The 15,706-nt window shown below is 31.9% G+C and overlaps 2 protein-coding genes across 2 annotated transcripts in view; both read right to left on the bottom strand.

The window, feature by feature from the left end:
- Positions 1-15,706, bottom strand: part of LOC140435238 (apyrase) — a 120,185-nt gene that overhangs the window by 29,395 nt on the left and 75,084 nt on the right. Inside the window, exons 2-4 of the mRNA XM_072524040.1 lie at positions 6,523-6,742; positions 4,725-4,922; positions 1,089-1,299 (exon numbers count right to left, since the gene is read on the bottom strand). Coding sequence (XP_072380141.1) covers positions 1,089-1,299; positions 4,725-4,922; positions 6,523-6,742 — 629 coding nt within the window. The remainder of the gene's footprint in view (positions 1-1,088; positions 1,300-4,724; positions 4,923-6,522; positions 6,743-15,706) is intronic.
- Positions 6,201-6,359, bottom strand: LOC140433099 (large ribosomal subunit protein eL39-like; the record flags this gene model as incomplete). Its single annotated transcript, XM_072521155.1, has 1 exon — positions 6,201-6,359. A coding segment is annotated over one exon (159 nt), but the record flags the coding sequence as incomplete, so codon positions are not given.

The raw sequence follows: 15,706 nt of genomic DNA, 5'->3' as shown, positions 1-15,706 counted from the left end.
GATTTTATAGCTGAAACTATCTCGTCTTTATTTCTAAAGTTGGCAAATAACGAATCAGCAGCTTCTAAAAACGCCTGTTTTATCATTTCCCCGTCTTTATAAGGTTTCATTTTTGTGCAATTATCTGGGACACACGGTACGATGCTTCAGTTGCAGCCTTATTTTTGTCGTCTGTTCTTAAAAATATTGATTGTTGTCCAATTAACTGTTTTTTTAACTGATTCAGTTTCTCCTTTCTGGCCGCAGAATGTAGTGGGAATAATTTTTCAAAATTAGAATGTACAGTTTTATGATGTCTCTCAATATTTCCTTTTTTAGCAACGGAGACCGAAGTATTACATAACAAACACACATTTTTATCTTTAACTTCTTTAAAAGAGTATTGTTCTTCTCATTCTGAATGAAAGTGGTATATCTTTACCTTCTTACAACTGCTTGCCATAATATTATTTTTGTTGTTCTCTACTAACCCAACCGCCTTAGTTACGTGTGGCCTGTTCTCTTGTACGGAATGGAAGCATGGACGTTAAAGTCCAGTTGAAGTGTTTGAAATGTGGTGCCTGCGTCGAATGCTTACAATATCATGGATGGACAGGGTCAGAAATGAGGAAATACTCAGAAGAGCAGACTTACAGGATAGGGAACTTTTTAGTTATGTAAAAAGTAAGAAGACTGCATACTTGGGACACATATTACGAGGAGAAAGATATACTTTTCAGCAACTGATACCTCTAAGGGAAGATAGAGGGTAGGAGAGGTCTGGGACGTAAAAAATTGTCATGGCTGCGCAATATTCGACAATGGACAGGAATCCACAGCTATGAAATGCTTCGCAATGCTGCTAAAAACAGAATTATTTAATCCTGACTATTTAACATCTCACCTGCCAAGACGACGTACGGTGAACGCCTACGCAGAAATGCACGGCACCTTAAGAAGAAGAAGTTATTCACACCTAGGTATAGCATACAATCAATAGTACGAACTCATTTTCAATGCAAGCAAACAAAACACATGAGCAAGTATGAACAAAATGTTATTTTGTATGTTTGATATATTCTGCAAATTTCTAAGTATCAAAACCTTACCTCCCGTCCATAAGAAAGTATGCGAGTGCCCACCAACAATAAGGCTAATCTTCTCATGAGCATTTTGGGCGATCCTTAGATCTACGTCATATCCAGAATGCGATAAGACTATAATTGTAAAAACGTTTTCTTCCTTAATCAATCGCTCAGCTTCGGCGTTAACGCTGGTAGATTCATCAAAAAACTTTAAGTCCCCAGTGCTAGATAATTTCTAAAGAAAAAAAAATAAATATGTAAAAGCAATGCAGGAAAGATTACTAAAAATATTAGTTTCTACATCTTCCTAAATATTTTGACTTCGTTTTTCTACAGAAATTGTGGGTGAGAATAAAAAAGCAGGTTTTAAAACTATTTTACTACTACGTTTTTGTAATATGTACTATATTTAAAGAGAATAAACCACAAGTTTAATAAAAAATTAGTTATATTTTATGCTTTCTAAATTATTTCCCTTCGTAAATCGTTCGTATTATACAAATTAATATAATAATGTATTTGTATATATCTGTACTTTATCCCTTATCCTTATCTATATTTTATAAATTAAAACTAAAAGTGACAAGTACTAGTAGATATTAAAAATATTGCGTTATTCACGTCTAAGAATTTATTACTTCATAAATTCAACTACTACAAAAAACAAGAAATGTACAGGCCAAACCTTCAAAATACTCACGTCCAATAAGTTTTTCGTGAATCAGCAGGTTGTAACTTTTTTACAAATTGTGTCGAATCAAATTTAAAACTAAAAAGAAAGTACTTAAAAGTCAATTAGTAACAAACTAGTTCCGCCTCCTTTACAGTAACGAATTGAAATAATAGTACTGTACTGAACTGTACTCCTATAATTATCTTAGTGGGTTTATACTATTCGTAACGCCTTTATTATTGATTTCGTCTATTACTATCCAGTGGGTAATGCAGAATCGACACGAATATATTTGTTTACTCTTTCATATATGACATATACTTCGATTTATTAATAATACTAAACAATTATTGATTTAATGAAGCTTTGGAAAAAACAAATATTAAATATAATACAAATTTGTTGGAAATTTTAATATTGCTCGGTGCATTAGAAATATGGGTCACTAAGAAAAATTACACAAAAATATTTAATTTAATAAAAAAAAAACATAGTTCAGTATCTTAGTAAAACAGAAATAAATTGAAACTATTTTTAAACATCGCCAACGTAAGTGTTTTTCCTCAGCTCCCGAATGCATCTAAACATTCCGTATATATTATTATGTATTTAGCATTTAGGTCTTTTCTATTGGTCCTTTGCGGCACGCGGCCATGTTTTAACCAAAAGGCCGCGAGGTGTCAAACACGTATATGGAATGTCACTTTGGTGCTAAATTCATATGCGGAATGTTAAATATTTTTAGACCAAAAAAAAACTTTTATGAAAGTTAGTTAAAAGGAGACTGATTTTGACATATTTGTAATGTATGTATGATTAAAGAAAATTAAAACTATGCAATAGGAAATAAAACAAAATATATTTAAATAAATTATTACATTACTCGACTTCACTTGATATCTATATCATTGCTAGTGCAATAGAGCCTGCCTACCGACACCGACAGAGTTTTTTCGGAAATTCAATGAGTATGTAGAGAGTCACCTTGCCTCGATTAACTTCACTTCGATACTTCGTCCGAAGAACTTCGATCGAGAGTGTAGACGGTTAGTTGCATTTGTTTGATTTGGTGCTATGTTGGATGAAAGATTATGACGAATCTTTAACCTTTTTTTAAAAGGTTCATCTTTAGGTGGTCGTCCAAATAGGAATCTTTTTGACCGTTTAGTAACTCCCAACTTTATTCGGCTAATTGAAGTTGGTCGCACTCTTATATTGGCCTTGTGTCCAAATTGCCTTGCCGAGGAACTTTCTGCCGAGTTTAAAAAACTTTTGTCTAGGACAGACAAAATACGAAACGAAACAATCAGACAAAACCTAAAACTAGAACCAATAAACGAAAAAATAGTAGAGGGGCAACTAAGATGGTTCGGGCACGTGTGTAGAATGTCGAATGAAAGATTAACAAAACGAATGTTTGAAACGAGAATGCAAGGGAAAAACAAACGAGGAAGACCAAGAGTTAGGTGGGTAGACGAAATCAGAAAAGAAGTTGAGAAGAAAGGATTGACATGGGAAAGTGCACGAAATATAACACAAGACCGGATAGCATGGAGACAACAGTGCAAATCTTAACCCCACCAGCCTTACACCTAACGGTAGAAAGGCTTAGGACTAAGTAAGTAAGTAAGTTAAAAAACTTTCCCCAGCCTTTTTTGTTTTAATATGGGAAAATTTTTTGTGCAATAATTTTAACGTTGATGAATCAGTTTTTTTATCTTGTAGCGTATTAATCAAATCTGCAAAAGAAAATCCTTGTTGTTCAGCTATTTCATTTTTGTTTAAAATAAGATATTCTCTAACATTATTTTTAATTTATGAATATATCAATTTTTATTATATCAATGCTGTTATTAATATAATGTTCTGTAATACTTTCACTGGATCCTGCAGGCCCGCTATAAAATGAGGATGGTTGAACTTTTTTGACAAAAGCTAATTTAGCCACGTCGTATCGATCTTCAGGATTAGTAGCTGGAACGTTGATTGATGCTTTGTTGAACGTTGAAGATTGTTTGCTCGTTGCATAATAGGTGTTACCACAATGACGGCAAACGGGTTTTCATTATATTTTACTAAAATTCCCTCTGCTTCATAAATCTCAATTTTTTGTTTAATTTTCTAAAAAAAAACCAAAAAAGTCAGTAATTTTAGAGATTTTTGCCGAGACTTTCTTTACCTCCAAAACACCAGTTCCATCGTGAGGTCCCAAATTTTCAGTTCTCCATATATTATGCCAGTGCTACACTGTACGATATTTTGGATTAATTTCTGAATTTGCAGAAAGTTTATTGTCAAAGGCAATTTCAAATTCTAATTTGAACTCATGATAGAGACTCTTTAACTCCCATTATATTACCAAAATGGGAAAATATTTTTTTGTATCAGCGGATGGACGAAGGTATGAAAGCCTTTCAGCTGATTTCAAATTATGATTATGCTCGCCAATTATACTTGGCAAACTGTCGTTAAATTAATATGTTCCCATTATGTATGCAATATCGTATTTATCTCGGTAAATAACGACAGTATACAAAAGAACTTTTATATAAAATTTATTTGTTATATATTTATTATATATAACAGTTGTTTTTTATTACAAATAACAAATGAGTAACGAAAAACAATTGATTTTTTTAAATGTACCCTTTCCATAAGTACTAAACATGCAAAAGACATTGAATTTGGCATAAATATTATAAGTCGTCTTTTTTGGTCTACGAATATTTAACATTCACCATACGAATTTCGCACTAAAGTAACATTCCATATACGTGTTTGACACCTCGCTACCTATGGCCAATAATAAGTTAAACAATGTCTTATTTATATTTTGCAAATAATTTTTTCCGGTGGAAATCGAAACATTAAGAGAAACTAAATTAAAATTACAAAAAGCTGGTACGTAGACAGAGATACAGATAAATTCTGTACATTGAACAACGAGCCTTTTCTCATCCAAAATACACTCTAAAATACCAACTTACGGGACAATCTGAAGTTGTTACACCGATAATACCGATCTTTTTGCCATCTCTTTCGATAATTGTACTCTTTTGGTATATTCCTTGCATGGTGGGCTCCAAGCTGTCGTCTATATTTGATACGATAATCGGATGCTGGAGAGATTTAATATACGGAACTATACCGGCTATTCCATCGTCAAATTCGTGGTTACCAAGCACCTGAAATAAAGAAAGATTATTGGTGTATGAACAGCTACATTAAAATAATAAAATAGTTCTTTAATACAAAACATAACAAGTGGTCAAGGGAAGTTGTTGCCTGATGGCTATTGAAAAACCATCTATGACCAACATATTATATTCTTGCCGGAAACCAAAAGTACAATAATAACTTTAAAAATAGATTACTTATTTGTCGTAGATAAAATACAGTATGCAGCTCGTTACGGTTTCAACACGTGTGGCAGTCTCAAATCGTTAGATATAAAAAAATATGTCGGTCATGCTTGTGTCATATCCTCTGCGTCCGCGTCGCTATAGCTTCGTTCTGACATTAGCTACGGAAAAGAAGAAGAATTTAAGTACAAAAAAGAAGAAGAATTGATAGTTAAAAAATGGTTCCAGTCTTGGCTAAGGTTGTTGCTCGGCCCGTAATGCAGATTCAACGCTCACTGACAGTGTCCCATACTGTGCCCAAGTACCTGCAATTGTTCTTCTACTGTTTACGTTAAATAATTTGTATAATACAGTACTTTAACTTTCCTGGAGTATGTTGTTATTGGAGAAGAAAATAGTTAATTTATGAATTAATGATGCTGAACATGATGCTGATTGAAAATGCTCTATTAGTCAACGCGAAGAGCTCGGGTTCATTCGGAAAAATATTCTTATAAGCTTTTTTGCATAATCCTTTCATAAGATACCTTAAAATAAGGTTCAAGAGGTCGACCAAACGAAAAGTTGTTAAAATAAAAAAAAAAAAAAAAATAAAAAATAAATTGTAACAATCAATTTTTTTAACACGGATAAATTTTTTTTACGTTTTTTGGATTATCGTGAATAAAAAAGGTCTATTGCAAGTTTTCTCTAAACTTTATCTCTAAATTTTGGGCTTATTTTATTTCAAAACATTGTTTTTAATTGTTAACCAAGCGCATGTGTCAGGCCGGACGCTTATTTCTAGAATGAAAATTCAACCCAGCAAAAATTTGTGCAAAACAATGTTTTAAAATAAAATAAGCCCAAAATACTTATCAGAAAATGATAGAACAGGGTTTAAACTTGAATTTAGGTAGTTGGCGAATTTAAAGATAATGTTTTTACTTATGTTTTTGCGCCTTGAAAATTGTAATTTTTTGCGCTTTTTTCAGTAGGAAAACGATCAAGTTTCCAGACAAATTACGAGAAACCTATTTTGTTTAAAAAGATCCAAAAAATAAAAAAAAAAAATGTTTATTAAATCAAACTGAATGAGGGTCAATTGAATATAAAAACAATTTACTTTAACTTGCCTCTACGCCAGTGGAGCCTCTTGGCATTGTATCTGATAGTATTTCCTGTCCTCATACGGACCCATTGGGGAATAGGTCTGTTTTGTTTAAGTTTTTTGGCAAGCTTTGGCTTAATGATAAAAGTTTTGTGAGCAGACAATTCTCTTTTGAAAATTTATGCAAGAAGATTCAAGAAAAGAAGAATTTTGTACTTTGGTTTTGCACTTAAAAACTAAATTTTAAAGAACTGGTTTTATAGAAAGATATGACCAAATACCAAAGAAGACTTGTAAACTAAAAACGAAAGAAAAAAAGATGGATTAATTTACCTCAGCATCTATAGGTAATTTGTTCATAAACTCCTGAGTGATATTCCATTTTCCAACTGTATAATACAGGGTTCCCTGATAATTATCTCCGGCGTTTAGTAACACTGACTTTGGTTTTTCGTCCAATAAGCTGTTTATTTGACTATAAAGTCTAGAAAAACCTCCAATACATTCTTTTTCATTTTTACAGGTTTCACCATCTGGACTAGTTTGGTCAAATCTGAAAAAAGGTAAATAAAAATTAACTCATTTTAGTTATGCGTTAAAATTACATTCATGCCAAAAACAAAAGTGGTGCAGTAGACAGTACATGTAGACTGACCCGAAGCTTTTATTATGTTTTTGAAACTAAATAAAGTAATTCTATTATTTATTAAACATTTTTTTTAATTGAAAATTTGTTAATAATAATAATAATAAGTCTACCCAATTAGCAGCATACGCAGATGATATAAGCATAATGAGCAGAACAGTGAATGCAGCGGAAGAAACCTACGTTGAGTTGAAACAGAGTGCAGAAGCAGTAGGGCTAGTAATAAATACAAATAAAACAAAACTACGCATACAAACCAGATCAAATAGACCGGTGCAACAACACTTTATTGACGATATAGAACATGTTATAGATTCACATACCTAGGAATGGATCTGGTCGCAAGCAATAAAGAAGAACTGGAAATAAATAGAAGGCTTTTGCTGACAAATAAAGCCTATTTCGCGATGGGCCACATATTTAAATCGAGAGACGTACACCGGAAAACAAAACTCCGGGTCTATAAAACAATAATCAGGCCCTTAGTAAGTTATGGTTGTGAAACATGGGTGGTGACACAGAAATCTGCCAATGCATTAGATGTGTTTAAAAGAAAAATATTACGTAGGATCCTGGGCCCAATAAGTGAAAACAACAACTGGCGAATTAGGTATACTAGAGAAATATACGAGCAATATAGCGAACCAACTCTAGCACAACATACTAAACTGCAGAGATTACGGTGGGCAGGGCACGTGGTCCGCATGCATGAGAATAGAATCCCCAGAAAATTATTAAATGCAAGAATGCAGGGAAAAAGACCTGTTGGAAGACCTAAAAAGTCGATGAGCATGCCAGGAACTGCCTGGGAACCCAGGAAGGCCCGATTTGGGCTGTAGCGCCATTGGATGGATGGATGGAAACCTTTAACTGTAATGTAGAATCATAATTTTGCGAATATTTAAAATATTTAAAAACTTAAGATTGTTCAAAAGAAATATTAAAAATGTGTCGATATTTAAATCTCATATATTCGTCAGGTATATCTCCAGAAATAAGCTTAAGCCAAAATAACAAATCTTTTATAATAATATGGTAGCTAGTGTTCTAGTAAACTAGTAAATAATTAATTTACTGTAGTGCCAAATTAATTAACAAACATTAGATTATTTATTTTAAAGTTTTTTTATTATAAAAGTGACAAGATACATTTATTCTACATAATAACATGTTACTGATTATTTCAACCATTAACAAACAGTTTAAATTGCGAGCTTAATTAAATCTATTTAATTGTGAATAATTGAATGCAGTTGTTTAATTAAATCCTTGTATTTATTTTAAGAGGATTCAGTTCGGTGAATTTACAAATCCTTTCTGTCCAAAAAATTAATTCGCGATAATGTTTTTTCATGGTTAAACGTGAAATGGAATAAAATGTGCATTTGAATATTTATAATATAATATATTATAATAATATATTTATTTGTAATTTAGCCCGAGTACATGTGCTTGTCAGGCAGAGTTACGTTATTGAATTATTTTTTTTCTATTTAAAGAAATAAATTCGCATCCACCCAAAGGTTATTAGCGACATTCCTGTAACATTTTTGTAATAATCAATCATTGTAACAATTATTTACAATTTGTGAACAATTGAACATTTGTAACAATTAATTAATTAAGTTGAATTTTGTGTAACATATTTATACATTTTAAGTAACCTAATAAATTGTTAAACTTTTGTTGAGGAGTGCTTTCAGGTTATTTGGCAAATTGTAAGACTGTCTTTGATTTACATATTTAGGACAGTCTATCAAGAAGTGCTTTATACTGTCTACTATATTGCATGTTTCGCATTTTGGAGGTTCACTATTTGAGAAGAGATAGGTATGAGTATACCTACAGTGTCCAAGTCGTAGACGTAGTAATAGTTTGGCAACTTCTACTTCTGGCTGTGGACTTCCATGAAAAAATATCACTTTTGATGGTTCTGAGTTTCGAACTAGAGTTATTCCACTCCCGATTCACTTAATACCTTATTTTTGAAATAAACTTTTAGATCGTCTGCGATACTCCGTCACTCTGTTTCTGATGTGTCACTGGTGATAGCGTTACGCGCACTAGTATCTGCTTCTTCATTTCCTTCTATGTCTATATGAAATGGTATCCATAGGAAGTGGACTCTTCTGAAATTTTATTGAGCTTTCATTAATTCGGCCCTGATAATTATCTTAATGGGGTGTGTAGGGTATACATTTTACATAGCTTTGACTGCGCTGAGAGAGTCAGAAAGGACTAGAGAACAAGGAATGTTTTTAATTAATGTTGGCTTAACTGAGATGTGTCACTTTCCGTTTCCGATGCCTCACTCTTAATATAATTATGGATTTTTTTCCTTATGGACGTGAATTTACGTTTTATTTATATTTCCTTTAAATGGGGATAAACTTGACTGAGCATATAGGACAAAGCTGGTAGGTCTGTGGTATATTCTTGAATTGTGGTTATAGAATCTGCTGACCCCGTGATATTCATTAGGAGCATGTTAAGTTGATCAACGTTTAGAGGGAAAGGAGAGGGTGATTTTCTATGAAGTTTTTAGCAGGGTCAAGTAAGAGAGAAAATGAGCATTCAGAAGTGCTTGCTGAACTAATTTTAGCTTTTTTAGATTTTACTTGGATTTTAGGTGGTGGAAAAGAGTTCAAAATTTGCATAAATACTTTCTACTTTTACTAAAAAAAAAAACGGGTGTGGCAGTCCAGTGGGACTGCCGGTGGAAGTTACACTTCTATACACGCATTCGCCGTTACAAATTTATTTGGGAGTCAATCTGCACAATCATTACATATGTAATGCTATAGGTAAGACATAGCAGAAAGAGAAACAGAATTAATAACAACTTACTATGAATGAATATTTTGATGAAAATATATATTTTTCTGAAGCTATTTTCTTGTGGCATTTTAAATTAATTACTATTTAAATGGGAATAAGCCACAATTAAAGGTTAAAATACGTTTATTGACGTTTCAATTTCCACTTCGAAAATCGTTCTCAAAATGCAAACAATACTAATGTTTGTATTTTGAGAACGATTTCCGAAGTGGAAATTGAAACGTCAATAAACGTATTTTAACCTTTAATTGTGGCTTATTCCCATATAAATAGTAATTAATATATATTTTTATTTTCATATATGTATGAAAGGAGTTGAATGCAAAAATTTTTTTTACACATATTCTGCAGTAAAATTCATTGTTTATTTTGTTATTAATATAATAATACAATACAAATTAAAATGCAATATTCATAAGTATTTAAAAATGACAATAATATACATAAAAAAATATACTACAATACAGTGCAACATAATTCAATATAATAATAAAATACAAATTAAAATGCAATATTCATAAGTATTTAAAAATGACAATAATATACATAACTTTTCTACTTACGCATATGTTTAATTTACCATGTAATAATATTAATAAAAAAGTCCTTCCCGACTGGGAATCGAACCCCGCTCTTCCGCGTGATAGACGGGGATACTTACTACTATACTACGGAGGACATGACACAAACGTATTTCAAAATTGACAGTTCTGGATCATACAGTGATTTATTGAGATTATTATTTTGAAATACAAAAAGACTAATATAATTATGAACATTTAATAAATAATACAAAACATATCATATAAATAATAATATTAATAAATATTTTATTATATACATAATATTATATGTATATATATATATATATATATATATATCATTATATAAAAAATATATATTATTAAATTATATATACAAAAGGAACATTTTTATATTCGAGAGAGGAAGAGAGAGAAAATATATCTTCTGTCTCTTTCTTACTCATTATCTTACATATGTAATGATTTCACAGATTCACTCCCATACAAATTTTCAAAGTGGAGCGCGCGTATAGAAGTATAACTTCAAAAATGTCACTTGCATATAAAAAGGTAAATCAAATAAATTGAGGAGTCATGTGGAAAAACAATTTGAGTCCACAAAAACAGTTTTCATGAAAATAGAAATTTAGTGTTTCAAATTAAAACAAATTGTTTTAACTCAACCATATAAATCGGTAAATTATTCAGTGGTACGTTGACATGTTTACAGATGAAACATCAACAGAAGACAAAAAAATATTTTATTTGCGAAAAATCATACAAAAAATTGAGTGTGCCGGCATGGACCATGAACGTTCTTCCCTAACACCTGTAAGTTTCTGCGTCACAAATTGTTTCTTTCTCCGAACTTCCCTCCTGTTCAGTACCTTGTAAATCAGTGTAGAACTTTCTTGAGTTTACGCTTTCCAAATATTTGGTCAAGTGAAGAAGATCTTGTAACTTAGCAACTTTGACCGGAAGTGGGCCGTTGTACAAAACTTCGGGATGATTGTGGCTAGTAACTTCCGGAGTGATATTATGAGCTTTCCTTTAATTTCATTTCCGGTTTCGTTTAACTTTGCATTTAAACAGCGAGCTTGCAAATAACCCTGAATAGGTGTGGTAAAGTGCCCTAATATCGGATTAATTTATGATATTTTAGAGCAAAGTAAGTAATAGACTATAGAGAATCATTTATTGAACGAAAATAAGTCATTTCTAAAAAGTAAAAAATACAAAATTTAATTTTTTATAAAAAACGGTAAGTTTAGACTGACAAAAAAATGTTCCTAATACCGGATATTAGGATAACGGGATAAAATTAGCCATCGAGGCAGAAATCACAAATTTATGTGTCTTTTTTGTCTACATTGGTGCAGTCGGTGTGAGCCCACTTAAAACACTTTGAGCACTGAATCCATTGTTCGCCCGAGGTATCTTCAGAGAAGAGTCCCGTACAAAACATACATTCTGCTTCCTCTTCCCCAATGTCACACTACATGTGAGAATCATCACCTAAAATGAATTATTCATCTTCTTCAGATGAACTAAAAGCTTCCTCTTTCTTAGCACTTTTCTTTTTAACCTTTTTAGATTATCTTAGAATAGATGTTCCTTTATTTTTATTTGTTTTCTTAAAAGGCTCACATTTGTCTATTTTTAATTTCGGAATTCCCTTTGAAATACTTTTATTTTTCTTCTGTTCTGACAAACAACTTTCTAAGGCATTTTTGTATGGTGTACCTGTAATCAAGGCAGCAGATAATTTTCTGGACTTTCTTTTTTTAATACTAGACTTGTAAAATGAATTGGTGGGTAAAGGGCTAATATCTTGTGGCCGCACTGTTGAATCTCTTTTATTAGAAATGTTCTTACATGATAAATCTTCCACATATTTGGTCGCATCAATACTTCTTGGAGGAGTTACATGCTTCGGAGGAGTTACTTGGTTTTCTTGTTCAGCCTCTGGTAGATTTGAAACTGGAACTCGGTCACCTTCCGCTTGATGATGAATGACAAAGTCGTGTTCTCGAAAAATGTGTTTATTCAATGGGCAGATACCGCTCTTTCGAAAACCATTTATAGCGATTTCAGCTGTAGCACATCTTACATAAGCTCTTCCGCAGGTTCCAAAATTAAAAAAAATATATTTACGTTTTCTTCTGTGAAATATAATTAGGGCAGTTGATAAACCCTGTGGTCCCCTAAACGTTAGTTCAGGATGCCTCTTTAAAAATGAACGCAAGCATTTGTAACCTCCTTTTTTCTGATTTGTTGAAAATTGATGTTTTAAATTGTTCCGAATAGCTAATTCGAATATCAGAAGATCGCCGTCCGTAAAATCTTTTATCCATTTCTAGGCAATAATCGACCAAATCCGCTTCAATTTCTTTGGAAAACACTGGTGGACGTCCTATATTGGTTTGAAAATGTTCTTCAGGTGACTTTATTTTATTTTTTACGTAGTCTTCCAACGTGCTTTTGGGTGCTTTAAAAATTTTTGAAACTTGTCATACGATAATTTATTATCGGAATTTTTTTCTAAGTATAAAGTATACAACTTACTTATGTTGAGTTTTTCAGGGAGATAGGTTTTCTTACCTTTTTCCGTAAGTAATGCGATTTTCTTCCTTTCAAGGAACCAATAAATTCTGTCACTTTGACTATAGTATCTTTTTTATCATTTCTGAAGAATATCCTAAATGCTGGCTACAACATTATTCTTTGCAGGGGTCGATTTGTTAAATTTGTATTTAGGCAAGATTTCTGAGATGGAAATCGAAATGCTAAAAAGAAATCTAAAGTGTGAAGTATTTTTTTTTTCACTAAATAATAAGTTATTATAAAAATATCAGAAGAAAATAATTTCACAACTATATCATTTGTTTAATCTTTACAACCATTTATTATATTTTTTATAAAAAACTCTAAAACAGTAAAAATATAGTTTATCGTCAACTTTTGTTAGAACAAATCCATATTTGATAAATGGCCATTTCCTTTTTAACAGTTAACTTGAATTCCAACTGGCAAAAAAAGAAAGATTAAGGACAAACTCAGATATTCAATTTCCAGTATTCAATATATCTACTTGAAGTCGTTAGAAAGACGCCTTTGTCTCATAAATCTTTCTGGAATATGATGGATACGTTTAGAGAATATGCACGGTAGTGTAGGTATATATTTCCTGTTTTTCAAAACAATATAAAGCTTTTCTGAATGCACAAGTTTCAAATATATCGAAAGATATATCAAGCTAGACTTTCGAAAAAAAAATTATTATTCTGATCGAGGTAAAACCATACGAGTAGATTTTTAAACTATTTTGCTGACACAAGAGGCAAGAATAATATGATTAAATTCAATAAATGGATTAATAGACATATGTACTTGAGGTTACGTCGCCAAATTAGTTTATTTCTATTTTGTTGTAGATTCGCGTTTATTTTCGCTTCTTTTTCTTCTTCTTCTTCTTCGCGCGACTAGGATTACTCCTGTTTGTCTGCCTCTTATTCTGTTTCAGTCGTTGTTGACTGTACATTATCTTTCCAACTTTTTGGCGGCCTTCCAACGGGTCTTCTGCTATACGGCTGGTTGTTTTTACAGATGTTTGCTGATCTATCTGGTCCCATTCGGTTTACATGCTCGTTCCAGTTTTTTTTTTCTTGTTTTTATGCACCTGTTAATATTTTGAATTTTGCATTATTCGCGTATACTTCTGTTGGTTTGTCTGTCTCTTAATGATATGCCCGCTATTGATCTTAATACTTTCATTTCGATATTGTTGATTTGTTGTTTCGACTTTCTTGTATCGGTCCTTGTCTCCGCTGCATATGTTAGGATTGGTCTTATTGTTGTCTTGTATACTTTTATGTTGCTTTCCGTGGTCAGAAATGTGTTTTTTCGTATGGTATCTCGAAGGCAACCACTTACTCTTGCCGCTTTTGATGCTTGCCTTGTGGTCTCTGTTCTTATATGCCTGTCACTAGTGATCTTTACTCCTAGGTAATTGAATTTTATTACTTGTTCTACAATTTTGCCGTCTATTTCTAATTTGCATCTACGCGGCTCTTTACTGATCACTATACATTTAGTTTATTTTCGCGTTCAAGCAAATTTAAATTGTAAGTAAAGTGTAGGAGCATCAGATCGTTTAATATTAATTCAGAATAATGATTAAATAAATTTATATTTAAATGGGAATAAGCCACAATTAAAGGTTAAAATACGTTTATTGACGTTTCAATTTCCACTTCGGAAATCGTTCTCAAAATACAAACATTAAAAATTTAAATTTAATTGCTTTAAAAAATCCATTAAAAGCTTTTTGCTAGCCAAATGTTATTATACTGTGGAGGAGTTTGTTTCGGACAGAAATATTTCCGAAATGTTGTGATATTTACATAATTTATAAATGACTTAATTTTGTAATTATTTGTAAAACCAATAACTTGTTCAATATGCTGTATGTGTCTCAAAGGATAAATAAATATTATTATTAAGGTAATATTTTTCCAACAACCAAACATTGAAGAATTTACTGGTCGTAATGTACCGTTTAAAAACTCCGGTGGAATTTCTTTTCTGTTTTTTTTTCATGGTAGCACCTACAGTTATGTTATTGTCTTCTAATTAAAGTGTATTAACAAGAGGTATGATGGTAAACCAATTATCTAATGTTAAATTGCCACCTGATTCCAATATTGAAGCAAAAAGCCTGAGTACTAATTCTTAATTTTTTTTACTAATTGCGAAAGGTCCCTCGGGCTGCTTCCCTGCATAATATTTCTTAATTGGACACGTTAAATGTTCTTGAGTCTACCATGGCAAATAGTTACCTTAATTCCATACTCTGCAGGTTTGTTTGGGATATAAACGCGAAACGAACATCTTCCTCTGAATACATAGAGCATCTCATGTACCGTGACATACTCACCTAATGTAACAAAAATTATGCTAGGGAAGTCTGGGTGACTCTATCCAGTGTAGCGAAAGGGTGAACTCTAAAATGTACCTTGATACACCAACGAATTAATATGTGGAATAACGGAGGATGGAAGGGATTAGATAGGAATAAATTATGTAAAATAAATAAATAAAAGGGTAAATATGAATTTTAAAATATAGCAGAATTAAGTGTTGGCTAGCGACTATGCAGGAGAATGACCACTTGACACTCAAACAAGGATTCGGCCAATTTGCATGCCCTACAGAGACCGTAAGATATAAGAACTAATGACAAGAAAACCACCAAGAAATAAACAGATGAAAGATAATAGTTGCTCTAATGAATGCTTGGGCGCCAGGAAGTTAAATGTTTTCTTCCGAGATATCTTGTATTGCTGAAATATGAAAGATAGGTACTAATTGAAATATTAAATTTTTAACCACAACTTTAATAATTACCAAACTTAGGTACAGACTATTTTAAATGCTTATATACTAAACCACCAACTCTTATGTACAATTCACTTAGCTATATTTACAGTAAAATCCCTGAATATAATTA

The sequence above is a fragment of the Diabrotica undecimpunctata genome, chromosome 2 (assembly GCF_040954645.1).
Source record: "Diabrotica undecimpunctata isolate CICGRU chromosome 2, icDiaUnde3, whole genome shotgun sequence".
Lineage (NCBI taxonomy): Eukaryota > Metazoa > Arthropoda > Insecta > Coleoptera > Chrysomelidae > Diabrotica > Diabrotica undecimpunctata.
This window is presented reverse-complemented; position numbering and strand designations above follow the sequence as displayed.